Source organism: Xenopus laevis, chromosome 3S (assembly GCF_017654675.1).
Source record: "Xenopus laevis strain J_2021 chromosome 3S, Xenopus_laevis_v10.1, whole genome shotgun sequence".
NCBI lineage: Eukaryota > Metazoa > Chordata > Amphibia > Anura > Pipidae > Xenopus > Xenopus laevis.
In genome coordinates this window covers 47,035,788-47,057,533 of record NC_054376.1, presented here as the reverse complement: position 1 = coordinate 47,057,533, position 21,746 = coordinate 47,035,788, and the positions used below count along the sequence as shown (strand labels likewise).

General features: G+C 38.3%; 1 protein-coding gene across 3 annotated transcripts in view; it reads left to right on the top strand.

Annotated features, from left to right (window-relative positions):
* Positions 1-18,628, top strand: part of ckmt1b.S (creatine kinase, mitochondrial 1B S homeolog) — a 47,743-nt gene extending 29,115 nt beyond the window's left edge. For 2 of the 3 annotated variants that reach the window (XM_041587503.1, XM_018254071.2), the window contains exons 2-10: positions 4,182-4,351; positions 10,366-10,564; positions 11,505-11,600; positions 12,744-12,965; positions 14,698-14,783; positions 15,476-15,599; positions 16,259-16,393; positions 16,840-16,965; positions 18,241-18,628. In XM_041587503.1, the coding sequence (XP_041443437.1) occupies positions 4,182-4,351; positions 10,366-10,564; positions 11,505-11,600; positions 12,744-12,965; positions 14,698-14,783; positions 15,476-15,599; positions 16,259-16,393; positions 16,840-16,965; positions 18,241-18,357 (1,275 nt within the window). In that variant the 3' untranslated portion in view covers positions 18,358-18,628. 3 annotated transcript variants of the gene reach the window in all.
* The last annotated feature ends 3,118 nt before the right edge of the window (positions 18,629-21,746 follow it).

The window sequence follows — 21,746 nt, the reverse complement described above, 5'->3', positions numbered from 1 at the left end:
TTATGGAATTCAAAGGGGTGCAGCCCTGTTCCTGCCAGCATCCCATTGTACTGTTCTGCTGCGTCCGACAATTTTTTCTGTGGCATAAACAGATTACCACTAATGTTTTAATTGTATTAAATTTATGGATTAAATGCAACATTTTGCCCTGCCTGAAGAAAAGAAGTGGAGCAGCAGGGCAGCGCTTTCAGAGAATCTGCAATCACCTGGCCTTAGTCTTAGTATTGTGGGAAAACATGGATAAAAATAGGGGTGTGGAAGCACTCTAAAGGCTAAGTAATAGTATATTTAAGTATAAAGGAAGTGCTAGTTTTAATGCACATTCCCTGGGCCCCTGTCTCAAAAGTAAGTTTACAAAACAGGGGTTTTTTAGTTACAAAGTTATGATCATAAAGTTGAAAAGCCACCATACCATTTGGCCGAAAAGGCAAACAAGTTAGGGACCACCATGTGGGGTTTACCTTGACGTGGTATGGTGGCTTTTAAACTTTATGATCATAACTTTGTAACTAAAAACCCCTGTTTTGTAAACTTACTTTTGAGACAGGGGCCCAGGGAATGTGCATTAAAACTAACACTTCCATTATACTTAAATATACTATTACTTAGCCTTTAGAGTGCTTCCACACCCCTATTTTGTACATTGGAAAACATGGATAGCCATGTTTTTTTCCTGTACTATTTCCCAAATGTCCTAGGACACTGAGGGGCCGATTCATCAAGAGTCGAATATCGAGGGTTAATTAACCCTCGATATTCGACTAGGAACTAAAATCCTTCGACTTCGAATATCGAAGTCGAAGGATTTAGCACAAATGCTGCGATCGTACGATCGAAGGATTATTCCTTGATCGAACGATTAAATCCTTCGAATTGTTTCAATCCAACGATCGAAGGAATATCCTTCGATCAAAAAAACTTAGGCAAGCCTATGGGGACCTTCCCCATAGGCTAACATTGACTTCGGTAGCTTTTATCTGCCGAAGTAGGGGGTCGAAGTTTTTTTTAAAGAGACAGTACTTCGACTATCGAATGGTCGAATAGTCGAACGATTTTTACTTCGAATCCTTCGATTCGTAGTCGTAGTCGAAGGTCGAAGTAGCCCATTCGATGGTCGAAGTAGCCCAAAAAATGCTTCGAAATTTCAAGTTTTTTTTCTTCGAATCCTTCACTCGAATTTAGTGAATCGGCCCCTGAGTATCAGTTTATGATAGAAATAAAAAAGTCTGTGTAAGGAAACTAGAGCCTTTGAACAGAAAATCATCATCATTTATTTATATAGCGCAGACAGTGCTTTGACTTTACAGAGTACAACAGGATTAGTGGGGCCTACATATGAGAGTTTACAAACTAAAGGTTAGGGAACAACTGAGACATTAAGATTTTAGAAACAATTTTATGATTCATGATACCGCAAAGATTAATTAATTAAGGTACATTGAATAAGCTTCTTTAAACAGGTGGAACAGAACAGAAAATGAAATCATTTGCTGATAAGCAACAGATAAGCCTTACATTTCCTTACACTGTGATGATTATTGACAAATTTGAGAATAGTTAGTTATAAATTATATCACACACAAAGGTGGATTAGGAACGGTAGATACTATTCATGATTAAAGGTAGCCCTTAGAGACAATAATATGATATATCACGAGAGACAGGAATAATATGTAAATAGTAGTTTTACCATTGGCGCTTAGTGGTGTTAGCAGCTATACTTGACCCTTAGGGGTAGATTTACTAAAGGCTTTTCGCCAGCTTTACCATCCGCAGCGACATCGCCAATTCACTGGCACAGGCATCAATTCACTAGCGAAAAAGAACGCCACTAGCGTTCGTTCGCACTCTATCACAATTTTTTCACCCATTGCACATCAATCAAACCCCAACTTCAGTATTTGCAGTTCATGATTAAAACAGATAGTGTAAAATATATATATATATATATATGTAGTATGGATTGGCAGGGTTCCTCAACCTGTGTTGTAGTGCAGTTAATGCCTCAACAATTTTCTTTAGCAGAATGAATTAGCACAGATTCATCAAAATATACACAATCCGTTTTTTCCCATAGCAAAAGTACCTTCCAATGTCAAGACACAGGCATTATTATATTAGCTGATGTTATATATTTTACATAATCTTGGAGCTGTGGTCGTGTTTACTCACTCAGTTATTCTTCCCTTATGTTACGCTACATAGGCTAATCTCCAGTTTGTTAAGCAGGCTTTACCCCTGCATCATTGTCCCTGCTGTTCCTTTATGCTTCCTTTTATAGTTCCAGGACCCTGCTCTGAACTCCATCCCCTACTAGTCATGAATCAATAAGAAAAGACTGAGAGCATTCCTGTTTTATGTTCTACTGCAGCATGGATCTCTCATTTCATTGCATAATTATGACTAAAGATTCCAAAATAAAATTTTACCAACTTCATTCTGATTTTAAAGCCACATGATTTTCAGAGTTCATATTCAGCCCGGAATTCAAATCCTACAAAAACTGATGGAATTAGTCCAAATCCCAGACTAAGCCCTATTGCACTAGCTATATAAGCCATGAACATATTCAAATTTGATGTACTTCCAGCTGTTGTTCCTCTACAAATCCCAGAATCCTTGTAGTCATTTAAATAAAGAGTTTAGGTAGTAGAGTCATACATCAATTTGGCCAGTGATTTTATGCATGCACCAATATGATCATTGACTGAGTAGAGTTATATCTGATTGCAGTCTGCAAGGCTGCATGTTAATTCATTATGTGAATGAATTACTATTCAGCTTTGTATTGTCAGTTTTTATTTTGGGTTTATATTCTGTGTATTGTGAGCTAGTACCTAAGCTTAGGTAATCAACAGAAGCCCAGAGCGTGTGCTGTGAGTCAGCTAAAAGGAGATGGGGAGCTAATCAGGGCATTTTTGGAGGTTCGTTGTTCCCTTCAGAGATCTGAACTGCTAAGGCTAAGGGCACACCTGGTGATTCTGGGAGATTTAGTCACCTGGCGACTAATCGCCTCTTCTTTGGGGCGACTAATCTCCCCGAACGGCTTCCCCCTGTCTTCCGACGGCTATAATGACAAATCGACTGCGACATGGCACACGCATTAATTCGTATTCTAAAGTCGCCCGAAGTTTCCTCGTGCGGCAAAACGACGCGCCACGTGTACCAAAGAAGAGGCGATAAGACGCCAGGCGACTAAATATCCCTTTCCCTAAAGGGCTGTGGAGGCGATAAAAAAGAAGCTTGGAAGATAACGTGTAGCATTTTAGCCTAATTCTTCAATGAGCTTTAGTTATTATTATTATTATTGCTACCATGTATTTTTATATCGCCAACATATTTTGCAGTACTGCAAAATGTATTTATACAAAGAACACACAGATTTCCCAACTTAGAACATACAGAATGACATATATAGCGACTAGTAACTAAAACAAAAGGCAAAGGCCCTGTGCAAAAGTGCTTACAATCTAAAGGGGGAAGGAGTTGAGACACAAGGTGTGGGAGTGGGCAAGAAATAAGCAAGCCTATGGTATTGCATTTGGTAGCTAAACAGAATGAGGGTAGACTTCTCTAAAGTGTGTTTTACGAGATCTTTTGAAAGCAGAAAGGTTGTGAGAAAGTCAGCTTGAACAAGGGAGAGAGATCCAGTGAAGGGGTGCAGCCCTTGCGAAGTCTTAAATGCGAGCATGTGAGGAGAAGAGTTGAGGAGCAGGTCAGTAGAGGAGGCTAGTAAGTGGGTGGTTAAGTATCTAGAGATGAGTTAAAAGATTTTTTATTTAATGCCAGCCAGTGAGATTGAATATTGCCCGTGTGCTTATGTATGTAAAGAACATACCCCTCTAAACTGTGCATCCATGAATTCTTCTTCACTGTCCACTTACTTGGATGCACTCACTAGTGCCATAGCAGCATTTATAGTTCTGCATCCAAGTTTTGTAGCAGATGCCTTTGCCTGTCCTAGTGCTGAGGTGAAATAAGCTAGATACCCAGTGGGCTGGCTGCAGTCAGTGTTGTAATCTCTTCTGTTGAGTGCAGTGCTTTCTATTCACATCACGTCCTCCCCCCCCCCAGCACTGCTCCTTCTGTCTCTCTCACACACATAGCTACAGCCCCTTCTCATTCTCTCTCTGCCTTTCCCTTGGTGTCTCTGCTCCTCTCATACTCTTTTTCTCCCCTAGAGCTTCAGGATCCCCAAAATGGCTAGTACTTTCTCCAGAATCCTGTCCTCAAGGAAATCAGCTGGACTCCTGGCAATGGTTGGAGCTGGTTCTGTCGCAACTGGATACCTAATGACCAGAGATGCAATCAGTGCCGACACCAGCCATAAGAGAAGGATGTACCCAGCAAGGTAAGGGGAACAAATACTGCTGGCAGTTTATGGTATTAGTATGATGGCACTGGAGCTGATTGCACAGTTAGTGATTCACTATTATCCTGGATACTCTCTCTCTCTCTTGCACATGCCATTACTCTCTGATATAATGCATTCAAGAGGAGCTGCAATGATATGTGAGCATGTGATAGAATCTGCAGCAAGATGGGATGCAACCAGATTTCCATAGGCAACTGATGCTGTAGCATCCAGATCTTCATTGCTCCTCATCTGTAGAACTTCTGCATTATGTTTCCAATCAGTAATTTGCAGCACATCAGTTTATTACCCCAGGATCTGTCCTGCTTGAGCTTTCCCTATACAAATACATATTTGGAGTTTCAAAAAATGCACCCCACCGTTACTATGGCAGAACTCTTGGATTGGCAAACCTGCTACTGTTGTTAATTTATAACTCTGAGCATTTTATTTTTACAACTGCTTCCTTTTCGAAAAAAAAGTAAAAGCTTTGATTCATTTGGTCAGGTTTGAAAAACGGTTAATCATGGGTCTTTCCAAAGACATTTGGGACAGATTATGTCTAAAACACACCAGGATACTCTGTTCCGATTTACACATTGCTTGTCATTAGTGATCATGCTGGCATTGCACAATACCAAGATGATGAGTGTAAATGTAATGTTCTCCTTAGCTGTGTCCTTCTCCAAATGTCATGTCAGTCGTTTCCTCCCCTGCCTCATCTTTCAGTCATTTACCATAATAAACAAGAATTAGTCCCAGATGCCGCTGACATTGGCCTCAGGCTGATTCATAGAGTGCATGGTTCTCTATTATGAATGAGTAATGCAGAGATACATTCAGTACGTGTCGATTTCTGCTTCTCATTCCTTAGCACTATCTGAGCTGCATAACAATAGCAGTATAAAACCTGGCGAGGAAAGGGTTAACATTAGCCATTCCAGAATAATCTATATTAGTGCCTACATAGAGAATTCATTTGGTTGGTTTGTGCTAGCAACATATATAGAGACCCGCATTGCTTAGAAAATGTGCTCTTCCAATCTATGGCTAAATCCAGTTACCTATGAATATAATAATATCACTTTGCTGTATCAATTACTGAAGCTTGCCCAGCCTATAGCTAAACAAACTATAAAATCCACAGAACATTCTAGCCATATGACCCTACCCGGATGCTCTTTGTCTGTGCATATATCTCCATTGCTAATGTCATATATCCATGGGCTCCAATGCAGTCATATTCGGTTGGGGGTTGCTGCTTTCTATTTTCCTGTTTGACTGGAAAGGATCCAATCAATCATTCTCCTAGGGGAGAGGGGGACGATCTGTACATTTATATAATGCTGATATAGATATATATATATAATTATTATATACATACATATATGTGTGTGATAGATTGATATGGATAGAGTGATATACAGTACTGAAGATAGGTAAGTAGATAAATGATACAGACAGGCAGATAGCTTTAGGGATGTAACTGTAGACAGGAAGATAGATGATAGATAGATAGATAGATAGATAGATAGATAGATAGATAGATAGATTCCAAAATGAAAAACAAGACCTGAGAATATGTATACAGTATAATAGGCCTAGACAGACAGACAGACAGACAGATAGATAGATAGATAATAGATAGATAGAACTTATAGACAGACCTTAGAATAATATTAATATATATCTATATATTATGCCCCAAGTGCATTCTAGGACAATGTATGGTTGTGTTATAAACAGTAATAAATAAAATTATATTGCATTTGCAGTAAATCGATGTGCTGCCATACAGGCAGTTGCAAGGACACTCTATCCTCTGTTGCTGTTTCTATAGTTAGAACCTTTTGTTGATGAGTTCTGAATTTGTTCTGGCTGACCTTTGTGTAACCTAGAAACAAATGCAACAAAATCATCAGATTTGTATACTAATTTTCTGTTTACTCTTGCCCTGTACACTATTTGCTGTAAATCTACTGCCTTCTGAAAGTGAGCGGATATTACAGTGGGAAGTTGTTTACTGACACAAGCAAGATATTCCTATATATATATATATATATATATATATATATATATATATATATATATATATATATATATATATATATATATATATATATATATATATATATATATACAGTATATATATATATATATATATATATATATTTATCCTAAAACATTTCTCCCAACAATCCAACCTTCATTTTGGTGTGCTAACAATATGGCTCCCCATATTAACACAAAGTCCACAATGAATGTTAAAATGCTGTGCTGTGCATTAAAATTCCATTCCATTGTGAGCTTATTCCACCCTGAAACTCTGGCATCAGAAACACCATTCCTTACTAAGACTTACTAAGTTTATACATTTCATTCCATTATATTTGATGCATTTCAATAAATTGTTTCCTCTTTTAGGTCATTTATGCTAATTATGCTTCTAAGTGGGTCTCCATGGAGACAACATCAGCTGCATTATGGCATATGATAATGTGTGATTGTGCGTGAATGAGATATCATTATTCAGTGTAACAAAGGATATCCAGTGGTACTAGTGCACTTTTATACCATGGCCCTTTCATAAGGTGGCCATACACTATAAGATCTGCTCATTTGGAGAGGTCGCCAAACAACCGGATCATTCTCCCGAAAAGCCCATCAAAGGCAGGGCAATATTGATCTTATCCGATCGTTCGGACCTAGGCAGGGTCGGACTTGCCCGGCGGGACACTGGGAAAAAACCCAGTGGGCCCCGACCCTTAATGGGCCCTCGTCAGGTCAGACCCCTCTCCCGATTGCATTCTACAAAAAAAAGTTATTTTAGGCGACGCGCCATCTGTGCATGCGCATGGCGACATTCACACATTCGCCGTCTCGCAGGAGTGCCGAGGGGCGCCTCCATGCAGGCACACCATGCGCCCATGGCGCGTCACAGTAGGGGGGCAGTGGGGTTGGAGGGGGGGCCCTTGACAGTAGTCCTGGTGGGCCCTGGACCCCCCAGTCCGACACTAGGCCTAGGGCCAATGTTGGGAATGGGTGCAGGTGGGACGAGGACCACATCAACTAGCCGATACGACCCCTTGATTGCAGGGAATATCAAACCTGTCCAATCAATAGCTGGCCTATTTTTGGCCAGATATCAATCAGGGAGGCCTGTCAGAAGGCCCCAAATACTGGCAGATAAGTGCTGAATCAGTCTAAATGACCCAAATTGAATCTGCTTATGTATGGCAACCTTTAGATGCCCCCTGTGCTGTCCAGGCCTGGATTTGTGGAACGGCCAAAAAGGCCGGGGCCTAGGGCGGCAGGATTTTAGAGGGGCGGCATGCTGCCCAGTCACACCCATATTGGTTCAGAAACACTGGGGAGACGCAGGAGATACGATAGTTTTTTTTAAATTTCCTGTGCGGCAATCCCCATTGCTCTAGTCCTGATGAAACTTTGAACAAATAAAAGGGAGGCAGCGGGGGGCTACAAATGACAGCAGGCCTAGGGACGCCCGCTATATAAACCCGGCCCTGGCGCTGTTCCCTGGCAGTTGCACTGACCCATCAACATTAAAGGGCCAACATCAAATGGTGAAAACATGTATTTTATATAATTTAAAGCTACTTATACATCATCTTAGGGGGCATATAGTATCATTTATATTACTTTGTCTTTGCCAATGTATTATACATTTCTAAGAATAGAAGGAAAAGTTTCCTTCAGAGATGCCAGTGTATCCAAGCTGGTCTGATATCAGAAAGGATTAGTGGGAGCTCCAAAATAATTTATATATGCCTATAATACACAAAAGCCATGAATATCTTGTAAATTATATCCTTATAAACGGTGAGTAGTGATGTCATCAGTTATAAACGGTGAGTAGTGATGTAATTTCTGTCACATGACTCACTAAAATTTGTGTATTATAATTAATAAAGTACCCCCAGTTGTAAAATATGAGGATATTAGAAGTTACCTCGGAGTTCCATGACCTGTATAAAAACACTCGGCCTTCGGCCTCGTGTTTTTATATGGTCATGAAACTCCTCGGTAACTTATAATATCCTTATATTTTACAAGAGGAGGTACTTTATTCACTATATATGTACGTAAATGTGGCATATATATATGAAATATAATTGGCTATGTGATATAGGTGATTTTAAAAGATGCTATAGGCCCAATTTCAGATCCAGTGATGAGTGTAGTAAAAGGATTGGCAGGACTACAACCCTAATACTATGCCAGTTGGACCATGACAAAACTTGCATTCTATAGTAAAACACTGAAATGTACAAGACTTAAAACTCCTGCAAACCTAATTTATACAGAGTACTGTGTGACCTATTGTCCTGTACTGTGTGCTTTGTGCATTTAAAGTTCACATCATGAGAGAGGATGGAGATTATTTATACAGTACAGGAAGATAAGGTGATTAACAGGAAAGGATTGGGATTCTTCCTAATATAACCGCAAGCTACTTAAATGCTGGATCCCCAAGCCAGGCCCAGCCTGTTTCACTTTAAACCCTTTAGGTTGGTCAAAACCTATATCCTGAAATAAGTTGAATAGCACATGCAATGCTAGGCTTTCTTATAGTGATGTAAGAACATATTATATCTCCCCAAAGCAAAATGACGGCATATTAATATTATTATTACGGTATACTTATAAATCGCCAGCTTGGTCTGCAGCACTGTACAATAAGTTTGTGCATCCATTGAGTGTACAGATTTACATACAAAACAACCAATAACCAATACAAGAAGTAAAGGTGTCACGTACATTATATTGAAATAACACATCAGTTAGGCAACACTGGGCTTTTTTCACCCCCCCCCCAGCAGTCACAGACTACTAATAATTATTAAAAGGAAAACTAATGCACACACAGTACTTTCTTTATATTTATATTTATACACATGAGTGACTTACATATTTATAAATGGGAATGTGCAGAAATAGAATGTTCTGTGCTGAGGAGAAGACTCACACTCAGAACCTCTGCTTTCAGCAGCTGTCAGTGTAAGGCTGCTGCCACCAGACCACATGCAGAGGGACACCCATTTAACAGCCAGACACGTCTCTAATGAACTCATTATCAATGGCTAGTTTGAGAGAGGGTCAGTGGCTGAACAAGGCAGCCACATAGAAATAATAATAACTTCAAACACGATAGTCCCTTGATGAGGAATGGGGTACTGTGTAGCTGCAACTGTCTCACCAATGAGAGAGTGAGACTGCCTAAAGAATAATGTGCCTATGGCCTATATTTGCAAGCCCCTGTCCCTCAAAAACTACCTGTAGATGGCTATGAGCCTGACCAGTGGCTGATGCACAGTTGCATGTGTCCTGCTAGCATTAAAAATGGCAGATTGATACAGAGACAGCACAAAGTGCATGATCCCTTTGTTTTGTACATATATTCTTAATCCTATGTGAATATTTATGATTAAAGATGACCTTTTACTTATGGAATTTGCTTATCTAGGGATACTACCTAACTTCTCAATGCTGGGCAGCTGTAATAGTAATCAAGGATATACAGATATATTTAAAAAGATCTAAAGGTTATTAATGGTCTTAAATGGGTCCCTTTCCTTAATTTTTGGTGGAATATGTTTTTACTGTAGGTTTATATATGCAAATTCCTTTCATCCCCACTCATGCCTACAGGTATGGGAGCTGCTATCCAAAGTGCTTGGGACCTGGGCTTTTTTGGATAATGGATCTTTCCATAATTTGGATCATCATACTTTAAGTCTACTAGAAAATCATAGAAACATTAAATAAACCCGATAGGCTGGTTTGTCATCCGATAAGGTTTTATTATATCTTAGTTTGGATCAAGTACAAGGTTTGTTTTATTATTATAGAAAAAAAAAGAAATCACTTTTAAAAATTTGGATTATTGGTTAAAATTGAGTACATGAGAGACTGCCTTTCAGTAATTCGGAGCTTTCTGGAGGCCAATAAAACCATTGTAGGTTTATATATATTTTTTTCTTATAACACAGTGCAGAGTATCCTGATCTGCGCAAGCACAACAACTGCATGGCCAGCAGCCTTACTCCAGCTATCTACACCAAACTCTGCGACAAGACCACACCTGCAGGATTCACACTGGATGAGTGCATCCAGACTGGAGTTGATAACCCAGGGCACCCCTTCATTAAGACAGTAGGGATGGTAGCAGGAGATGAAGAGTGCTATGAGGTGAGAGCCCAATGGCGTCTACAATGCTGTGTCAACCCTTCCCATTGATTCAAGAATCCAGTGAGCAGTAACTGTCCAGTGACATTTGGTTGAATACACTGACAGCTTTGTTTGACTTGGGGGGGGTATAAGCAGACAGCTCTACTATCCTGGCAAGTGTTTGCTGTCAATTCAGTTTACAAGCAGACAGTCACAGTGAGAATATGGAAGATAATTGGCTGTTCAGTTGTCTGGAACAAGATCCATAGAATGTATAGGGGTGGGAAACTGCTAAATGTCAGCAGCAGGATAAACTAAAGAGAAAGGGATGGCAGTGGAATGGGGCAGAGTGTAGGAGGGATAAAGGAGGGAAGGTGCTTTTGGGCCTTGATTGTTTCCTAATATAGTCACTAAAAATGTATCCTGTCTTTGCTTTGGCCAGTATTCTTTCCATTGGGAAAAAACGACAGCAAAATGTCACGTGCTGTAACCAACAAAGCCACTAAAATATCCTGGAACTCTGACTCGAAAGAAATAGATAAATTAAAGTTCCTGTACATACACTTATGCTATAAAGTCATTTTCATGATAACTTCCCATATTATTCTGACTCTTATTATTGCCAATCACACAGCTGAGCTTTTAAAACAGTCAAAATGTCCTTTTAGTACACGACATTGGCGTTTCCTTTTTTTGGTCATCATTTTCTTGAAATCATTGAACAATGGCAAATTGTTTTCTAACTGCCTATAAAATATTAATATGGGACTAAGAACTGTGTTACTAGATAAAATAGATAACTAGATAAAATAGTGGAACAGTGCCAGATTTAAGTATGATATGTCTCTTTCTCTGTTGTGGTAGCAGAGTATAATGCAGTTAGTGCACTAGTAAAAACAACTCTGGGATGTAACCTGCTATTGATTTACCTTTTTTATTCAGAAATAATCGTGTGTTTCAGGTGTTCGGAGATCTGTTTGACCCTGTTATAAAGGAGCGCCACAATGGCTATGACCCACATACTATGAAGCACCCCACAGACTTAGATGCAAGCAAGGTAAACACTTGAGATGTACATACTGATTAGAAATTGTACCATGTTTATAAGTAAAGGATGCAAGTTTGTAAATGTTTTTATAAACTAACAGCATGAATGCCTTGCATATTTGCCTTCATTTATAAATAAGAGTGACCATGTTGCTTTCATTGGTTTAGATATTTTCCACCGCCATCTAGAGGTTGTAAATTTAAACCAGCTTGATCTTAATGAGCCTGAATTGATACACACAACCTTGTATTCTACTGTAGGTGCAACTACTGGGCACAAAAAGTCTACAGATTTGTATGTTAAAATGAGATACATATGAACAAGATGCAAGTCCTGTGTTTTGCCCCTGATAGCGTACAAGAAAGTACATGTTTGAGTACGAGTTAGGGCACATTCAGAGAGTTGATCACCCCTATTTGTAATGTTGATCATAATGAAGTCACCCAGTATAGGTTACGTTCTATATTCTTGAATGGGATGCACTAAATAGCCCTGTAAAAGCAATTACTACTAAAATATTTCTTTTTGAGCAGCACTTACAAGAAACAGAACAGCCTACTGTGCCTCCCATTCAGATTTGTAGGTGTTACCTATTAGAAAGTAGGAACAGGCTTTATTTTACTTAGATACAATGCTGGGTCTGTGAGACTTGGTGCCCCAGTCTTTATTTATCCATATAGCACCACAAATGTACGCAGTGCTTTACAAAACATAAACACAAACTGGGGTATTGAGATTAGACAGTAAATAATGTAAACTTATTAAGAGTGCTCATTTGAGCACTTTTGCAGTTTACATTTTTTATTATTTTTGTGGTTTCTGAGAATTTTGCAGTTTCAGACTGCTAATAACAAGCTTTCGCTTGTTATTAGCACCTAGTGCTCTTTCAGAGTATGGGATAATCACTGTTCATTGTAGTGCACACATACCGTAATATTCCTATCTTTGAGAGAAGGTGTTTACCATGGTACAGGACATTATTATGTGATATACTCAGCTGAAGGTTATTGACCTCTATTTTGAGACATTTTTGGCTCAGATAAGCTCACTGCAGTGTTCTATATTAAGGAGACTGAAATAAGTATACTGTGCAGATTTCTGTGTTTTGCATGTTCTACATGGCTTACAGTTATAACTTCATTTGTCCAATAGATAAAAGGCGGCTTCTTTGATGAGCGCTATGTGCTTTCTTCTCGTGTCCGTACTGGACGAAGCATTCGTGGTCTGAGCCTGCCCCCAGCTTGCACCCGAGCAGAGAGAAGGGAAGTGGAAAAAGTGTCAGTGGATGCCCTTAGCGGACTCAAGGGAGACTTGTCTGGACAATACTACAGCCTCACACAAATGACAGATAAGGAACAGCAGCAGCTTATTGATGTAAGCAGGTTGTTTGGGGCTAATAGTATAATCAGTGGGACTTAGTTCCATTGTCAGCTTATTCAGATAGACAAAAGTTAATGGCATTATCCACTGTTTGTTAAAACAACAAAAATTATAATTATTTATATGCTTAGTTCCGCACAAACATCCAAGTGTGAACTTACCAAAGTTAGTTTGCTTAAAGGGATACTGTCATGGGAAAATAAAGTTTTTTTCCAAACACATCAGTTAATAGTGCTGCTCCAGCAGAATTCTCAAAAGAGCAAATTATATTTAATTTTGAAATCTGACATGGGGCTAGACATAATGTCAGTTCTCCCAGTTGCCCCAGTTATGTGACTTGTGCTCTGATAATCTTCAGTCACTCTTTACTGCTGTACTAAAAGTTGCAGTGATATCACCCCCTCTTCTTCTCCCCAGTAGCCTAACAACAGAACAACGGGAAGGTAACCAGATAACAGCTCTCCCTAACACAGGATAACAGCTGCCTGGTAGATCTAAGAACAGCACTCAATAGTAAAATCCAGGTCCCACTGCAACACATTCAGTTACATTGAGTAGGAGAAACAACAGCCTGCCAGAAAGCAGTTCCATCCTAAAGTGCTTGCTCTTTCTGAAAGCACATGACCAGGAAAAATGACCTGAGATGGCTGCCTACAGTATTACAACTAAAAAAATAAACTTGCTGGTTCAGGAATGAAATTTTATATTTTAGAGTAAATTATCTGCAGTGTAAACAATGTAATTTAAAAATAAAAACTGCCTTTAAATTAGAAACAAGCTGTATATCAATGCAATCTATCAGACTTTGTGTGGATCAGCAGGCAGACAGTTAGGCGACAGTGGAACAGTGCAGCATTTCCAGGGTTAAAGCTTATACCCGTGTAGTTCCTGTTCTTGTGCCTGATTAATGAGTATAGCTATACTATAAACCTACTAAACAGAGTGAGACAATATTCGCTTCCCATGATATCCTTATGGTACATGAAATTATGATACATGGCAGGAATGGCTCAATGCAAACGTACAGGCTTGTATGTTAAATTAATCATTATTACAGACCGATTCATAGGATCTCTCTGCTAGTACATTGCCTGTCAGGACTGTGGTTATTAGCATTGATATATGAGGTCTATTATCTACCATATCTGTACTATAATATGATATCTGTTTAATTAGTATATATTAAGTGCATTCAACTAAAGAGTTGATTTTGCAGAAGACTCAGGCCAGAAATAATGTTTATGCTGGGAGACCACTCAGCTCTGAAGCAATGCTCTCTGCTTGCCTTTGATATCATATTTATTTTTGTAATCACAGGAGTTTTATTACGTGTCAGTTGGGCCCAACAGTTATATGAGGCTTATTCTTATTTACTCATCTGGTCTTCTGCTCTCTTGTCCTGTAATACGGGTCAAACAAGATTCTACATTTCTTGTAGAAATTTCTAGTAGATTTCCCTCCATTATAATAAAAATGCAAATATATATTTAGATGACTGGATACATGTATGAATTAGTGTAAATATAATACTAGCGTTGAACAGATTTATTGTAATATCCAGACACTTTCTAGTTGAATACAGGAATATATTTCTAGTGGTCTAACACAAGCAATAATGCACAGGAAACATTGAGCTGGGAATTAAATTACCACTTGTATAAGTAAAGGTTACAAATATTTAGCCTAACTCTATCACTTAACTCTGATTACCTCTTTCTTCTTATAGGACCACTTCCTTTTTGACAAGCCTGTGTCTCCATTGCTGACAGCAGCTGGAATGGCTAGGGACTGGCCTGATGCTAGAGGAATATGGTAAGGATAAAGCCAATATGCCTTGCACTCTTGCAAAGGTCTATCAAAAACATCTGCCCATTTGATCACCTTGCCAAATGTGCACATTTTTTACATGTATGTGCAGCTCTTAATCTGTGTCACCTGATAAGGATTTCCAAAGTCAAGTCATGCACAACACTTGGGGGCACATTTACTTAGCTGGAGTGAAGGAATAGAATAAAAAATACTTCGAATTTTTGGCTACTTCGACCATTGAATTGGCTACTTCGACCTTCGACTACGACTTCGAATCGACTACGATTCGAACTAAAAATCGTTCGACTATTCGACCATTCGATAGTTGAAGTACTGTCTCTTTAAAAAAAATTCGACCACCTACTTTGCCACCTAAAACCTACCAAGCATCAATGTTAGCCTATGGGGAAGGTCCCCATAGGCTTTCTAACAAATTCCTGATCGAAGGAAAATTGTTCGATCGATGGATTCAAATCCTAAAATCCTTCGAATCGGTCGATTTAATTGTTCGATCATTCGATTGTTCCTTCGATCGTTCGATCGAACGAATATCACTAAATCCTTCGACTTCGATATTCGACCATTATTAAATGTGCCCCTTGGATTAGGCTGATAGCAAAGGGGATTAAAGGCACTTTTATTTCCTGTTATCTTCTCACAGCCGTATCCCTCTCCTCCATTTTCAACTGTAACAGGCACAACAATGAAAAGACCTTCCTCATCTGGATAAATGAAGAGGACCACACAAGGATCATCTCTATGGAAAAGGGAGGAAACATGAAGAGGGTCTTTGAGCGTTTCTGTCGAGGCCTGAAGGAGGTAAAAAAAATATATATATATATATTATATATATATATTGACTGATACTTTCCACATGCCACAACTGCAACTTGCCCCATGAAAACAGCAGTTTGGTAAGATTACTTAAAATGCCACTTAAAGGGGTTGTTCACTTTTGAGTTAAATTTAAGTATGATGATATTCTGAGACAATTTAACAATTGGTTTTCATTTTTTATTATTTGTGGTTTTTGAGTTATTTAGCGTTTTATTCAGCAGCTCTCCAGATTGCAATTTTCATAATCTGGTTGCAAGGGTCCAAATTACTCTAGCAACCATGCATTGATATGAATATGAGACTGGATTATGAATAGGAGAGGGCCTGGCTAGAAATATGAGTAATTAAAAGGAGCAATAACAATACATTTATAGCCTTACAGAGCATTTGTTTTTTAGATGGGGTCTGTGACCCCTGTTTGAAAGTTGGAAAGAATCAGAAGAAAAAGGCAAATAAATAAAAAACTATAAAAAAATAATGAAGATCAATTGAAAAGTTGCCTAGAATTGGCCATTCTATAACATATAAAAAGTTAACTTGAAGGTGAACCACCCCTTAAATATGATGTAAATTATATGTTGCTTAAGTATTCATTTTGGGTGTATAGTTTTCCTTTTAAGCAATTCTTCGGTTTGATTTAGGTTGAGAAGCTGATTCAAGAAAAAGGCTGGGAATTTATGTGGAATGAGAGACTGGGTTACATCCTTACTTGCCCATCCAACCTGGGTACAGGCCTGAGAGCTGGAGTGCACGTTAATCTACCTCTCCTGAGCAAGGTGAACATCCCATGGGTTTTGTAATTGGCTTCTATTATCTTTATTAAGGGGTGAATATGAATATGTTATTTTGAGATAGAAATGTTTTTTGGGTTATAGATTTTTCATTTTTTTTACCCTTGAATAAGTAGTAACTTATAGTGTTAAACAGGGGTATATATTTTTGCAAACTTTTAAAATTTTTAAAACTAATTCCTGTGGAGTATCGCTATGCACTTTATTACTGAGATATTTTATAAGTTTGAGGTGAGTGTATAGTTGTATTGACAGTGAATTTTCAAAAGAGTTATTGTCAAAAGACAACACATTGCAGGGAATTAACAGGGGGATTCCTGTGAAATCAGTGGTTTTCGATTTTATTTAATCATTTTCAGGCTTCCATGGTTAGACTTGTTCTTTCGTTGTACTTACCACATTGGCCTGAGAGCTGCTTTTCTATCTTTTAGGATGCTCGTTTTTCAAAGATACTGGAAAACCTCCGTCTTCAGAAGAGAGGCACAGGAGGAGTTGACACTGCTGCCGTTGGAAGCACTTTTGATATCTCTAACCTGGATCGTTTAGGAAAATCTGAGGTACACTACTCAGGGTTATTGAAATTAGCTCTTAAAGGGTTGTCCACCTTCCAAACACTTTTATCAGTTGAGTTGTTTTCAGATTGTTCACCATAAACAAACACTTTTTACCTCTTTCGCCAGAGTTTTCTTCACCAGCTTAGACCTGGCGAACTGATAAGATGAAGCTCCTGAATCTTATGTCAGTGACATCATATCCTGTATGCCGAAAAGTCTTAAAGTTGTAAAAAAAAACGCTGGCGTCTATTCATTTTTTAAAGCAGGATTGCCTTCAAAAGTCCTAACTATGAAAGAATTTTTTTTAACCAAATCGAGGGTCATGCCACATTTGTTTTAGGGTGGACTCATGTCTAGGGCATTAGAGCATCTCTTTAGTCTTTATTTAGCTTCCTTGGACATCTGTAATAATAAGTGGCCACTTCAAATAATTCAAACAACATCTCTAATAAAGACACATATATGACCTATATGTACCCGCCCTATTCAAATTGACCTTAGAGTAAAAGTACTAATAATGTTTCGCTAGGCAGAATTGAACGCTAGTGAAAGATTGCCAAGAAATGCTCATTCTGATGAATTAATGCTAGCAAAACTTCACCAGCGTTTGGCTGCTGAGGGGCAAATTCGCATTTTAGTGAATTAGTGTAGTGGTAGCGAATTTATGCTTGGCGAAGTGGCGCAAAGTGGTCGCTTGTGAAAATTCGCCCTTTAGTGAATTTGCCCAATTTTCAACCTAAATTACCACCTACTAATCTGTTCCTTAATACAAAAATGTCTTCACATTACATATATATATATTTATACACACACAACATATGTAGAACTACTAGGAAGTGCAGTTTTTGACTTGTTTGACTCTCACTGGCTGTAAAATTGTGCAGTCATGTTCCTTCTACTTGGAGATATATGCTTATAATCCTTCCTTCAACTTGGCTTCCAAAAATGTATAGTAACTAGAAGCATTTACTCCAATCCCTGCCAGAGAGGTAAAACAAAATCAGATATTCTGCAATTCTGGTTATTTTTATTGGATCCTATTTATTGCACTTTTTTGTTTCTTGGTTTATATTATGTTTGGTGTAATAAGAGAAATGTTTGAAATCTGTGTGTTGAGTTTCTCTTAGCATTCACAGTTCAGTGTGCAGTTATCTGATAAGACATTTGCAGGGTCACCTTCAGGATCCAATAAGATTTCTGCAGAAGCTGATTTGTGAGCCAAAAGTAGCTTCCCTGGCCATGTGTGACCTTCATATAATCTCTTTGTAATCTCTGCAGGTGGAGCTGGTGCAGATGGTTATTGATGGAGTCAATTACCTTATTGACTGTGAGAAGCGCCTGGAGAGAAAGCAAGATATCCGCGTTCCTGCCCCCTTGTCTCAGTTCAAACATTAATCTTAAGCCATAGACTTGCACCCTAAATGCCAAGGCCTCTTTTCAGCAAGGAAGTGAGTGGGAAAAAGCGAAATCAACAAGGAATCAAGGCAGGAACCAAAAGTATCCCACATCTTTCCTTCTGCCCCATAGAATAAGGTGGGCAGCTTGCTATACACATGTGCCCTAAATATTTTACATCAGTTGCAGCATGGTGTGGATATCTATAAATATATTATTATATATAAACATTGTCCCGCTTCCATTTCAATAAACAACACTGCTTACCTTAGCTGGCATCTTTCTCTTCATTTCATTCTCTAACAGCAGGGTAGCTCATGGAACACAGTCTACAAAAAAGATGATATAGTTATCATCAAAATAAAATGTAATGTTGACAAAAGCAGACCAGATCTTGTGAATCTACAACTTGCGGCATCCTGCAAACTCGAAGGGGTCAGAGAAAGTCTGAAAATTTTACTTCAATAACAACTAAAGGGTCAACCTTGCATTAATGACAAGCACACTTGATAATGCTGTTTCTTTTAGTGCATGATCACAAAAGTACATGTAGCAAATCCAGTGACCAAAATAAATGCTAAACCTTAAAATAGAAAAAGTCTCCATAGAAACAGAAAAGAAAACTCTTCCATACAGGGCAGGTATGAGAGCTCCAGGGAAGGCAGGTTCACTTATTGTGCTCTGGATAGAGGGGAGAATGGCACAAGCACAAACTGTGTGCGTGGGCGTTTGATCATTGGCACATTGTGATGCTACTTTAACTCTCTGTAATTAACAGGTGCCCACTTACTTCTACTTTGCAGTCTGAACAATGCACCCTATGCAAGCTACTGGCAGGGCAGCCAAACACTGCTGTCTAGCACAGAACAGTCTTATTATCTCAGTCTCAGTATCCAAGAGTAAACAGCATGCAAAACAATGGCTCCTTTATCAAAGGAAGCAATCTCATCCTACTGCTGTAATGCAGATAACTAGTATTATAAAGAACATGAATTTGAATAGCCAGTATGAAATTATAAACACATATATTATAATGTTTTATATTCATGATTTTATATTCAGCCAAACTATAATGCTGTGTGTTTAACAAGGGCTAGAGTTAAAGGAGACATATGTAAAAAAATAAGAATGTACCAGTGCATTAAATTCTTCTAGATATAGAAGAAATCTACTTTAAAAAGTTGTGTTTCTGGTTACTTTCTTGTAAATTTCTTCAAAATCCCTACTAGCCCCGCCCATCTATTCCACATGGTGCTGTCTCCTTTCCTAGGCTGTGAAAGAGAAGCCAGCGGCACTCTGCACTTAACCCATTATCAGTACAGTATATTTAAGACAGAGACATTTTGTGCCCTAAGCTACTAAAAATGCTCTAGCCAGACCAGGGATGACTTTAACGTAGATCAGGGGTGCCCACAAGGTAGATCGGGATCTACCAGTAGACCTTTAGCTGGTGATCAGTGGATCTCAAGACACTTTCAACAAACAGCTTGTCTAAATTATATATAAAGATGGACTGCAGCTCACCGTTTGTTTGCTTGATTGGTTATCCTGCGGGGTATCCTGTGTTGATCCCCCAATAGAGTCAATCAGTAGAAATTCGAATGCAGGACAAATCCACAGCAGTATTCTTAACTGCAAAATCTTTTATTGGGAATGTACAAAACACAACATGTTTCGGGCTAGGCCCTTTATCAAGTGTGCAGGAACATACAAGGTGTGGGTATTTAAGCATTTTGTGACCTTTCACCTAATGTGATGCATTGTGGGTAAGTCAGAATTGGTATTAATTAAAACCATTTAACACAATTAAATCAATTAATATGCATAACACAAACAGTTTTTCAGTGTCCATGAAAAATTCGCTTGAAATCCACCAATTTGTGAAATATTCGTGTAGTAGAAATACTAAAACCTTTTAAAAAATTTGACAATATTTGAGACAAAATAAGAAAGTCCATTTCTCCATTTCCACTTGTCACCAGGCCAATACTTCAGTAGTCTAGCCTATACGTAAAGGAAACTGCCGTTAGGCCTATCCAGGCACTAGCTATAGAAAATGTTGTTACTCACGCATTATTGTTACATTAGTAGTTGTTTAAAACATTGTTGCTTTCCAGGTTAATAAATACTTTTTGTATAATGTTGTTACTGTGTCAACATTGTTATATTTACTTATAAATGCAACATGATGTAGCCAGCATGTAATTTTAGTCTCCTGTATCAAAACTCACCATTACTTGATACGGCAGGAGATCCGTAAAGGCTAGCTGACTGTCAATATCTCCTGTAGGAAAGCAACAATGTTTTAAACAACTACTAATGTAACAATAATGCGTGAGTATTGGCCTGGGAATAGCTAGTGCCTGGATAGGCCTAACGGCAGTTTCCTTTACGTATAGGCTAGACTACTGAAGTATTGGCCTGGCGACAAGTGGAAATGGAGAAATGGACTTTCTTATTTTGTCTCAAATATTGTCAAATTTTTTAAAAGGTTTTAGTATTTCTACTACACGAATATTTCACAAATTGGTGGATTTCAAGCGAATTTTTCATGGACACTGAAAAACTGTTTTTGTTATGCATATTAATTGATTTAATTGTGTTAAATGGTTTTAATTAATACCAATTCTGACTTACCCACAATGCATCACATTAGGTGAAAGGTCACAAAATGCTTAAATACCCACACCTTGTATGTTCCTGCACACTTGATAAAGGGCCTAGCCCGAAACATGTGTTTTGTACATTCCCAATAAAAGATTTTGCAGTTAAGAATACTGCTGTGGATTTGTCCTGCATTCGAATTTCTACAGCTTGTCTAAATTACCCTCCTGTTTCATGCTTTTCATTCAGATATTTATGATGTTAAGGTACATAAAAAAATAGTTTTTTGTTAAATGTAGCATTATACATTTTCCCATAAATCAGTATTTAAGTAATATTTTCCATGGAGCAGACCGCTAACAATGTTTTTATTAATGTAGATCATAATGGGACAACATCATTAAAAGTAGACCTTGCATTAGTAAAATATGGGCACTCCAGACGTAGATCTTAAATATATTGCAATATTTGGACAAACAATCCCTGTGTTGTTGGGAGGGCATTTTTAGTTGCTTAAGGCACAAAATGTCTCAATCCCTTAAATATATTGATCATGGGTTGAGTGCAGAGGACTTCTTGTATATGTATGTATGTATGTATTTTGTGGTCCCAGCCAGATTACACCCCAGCATTACAACCAACAGAAATGCTTTGCTGTAGTGTAACACAATAACAGTGGCTTTTTGTATGTATAGAGATTTATTATAAATTCACATGATAGTTTCTCATTAAAATCCCACTAACTAGGCTGGGAAATGAACATCATATCAGGAATAGAAACAATG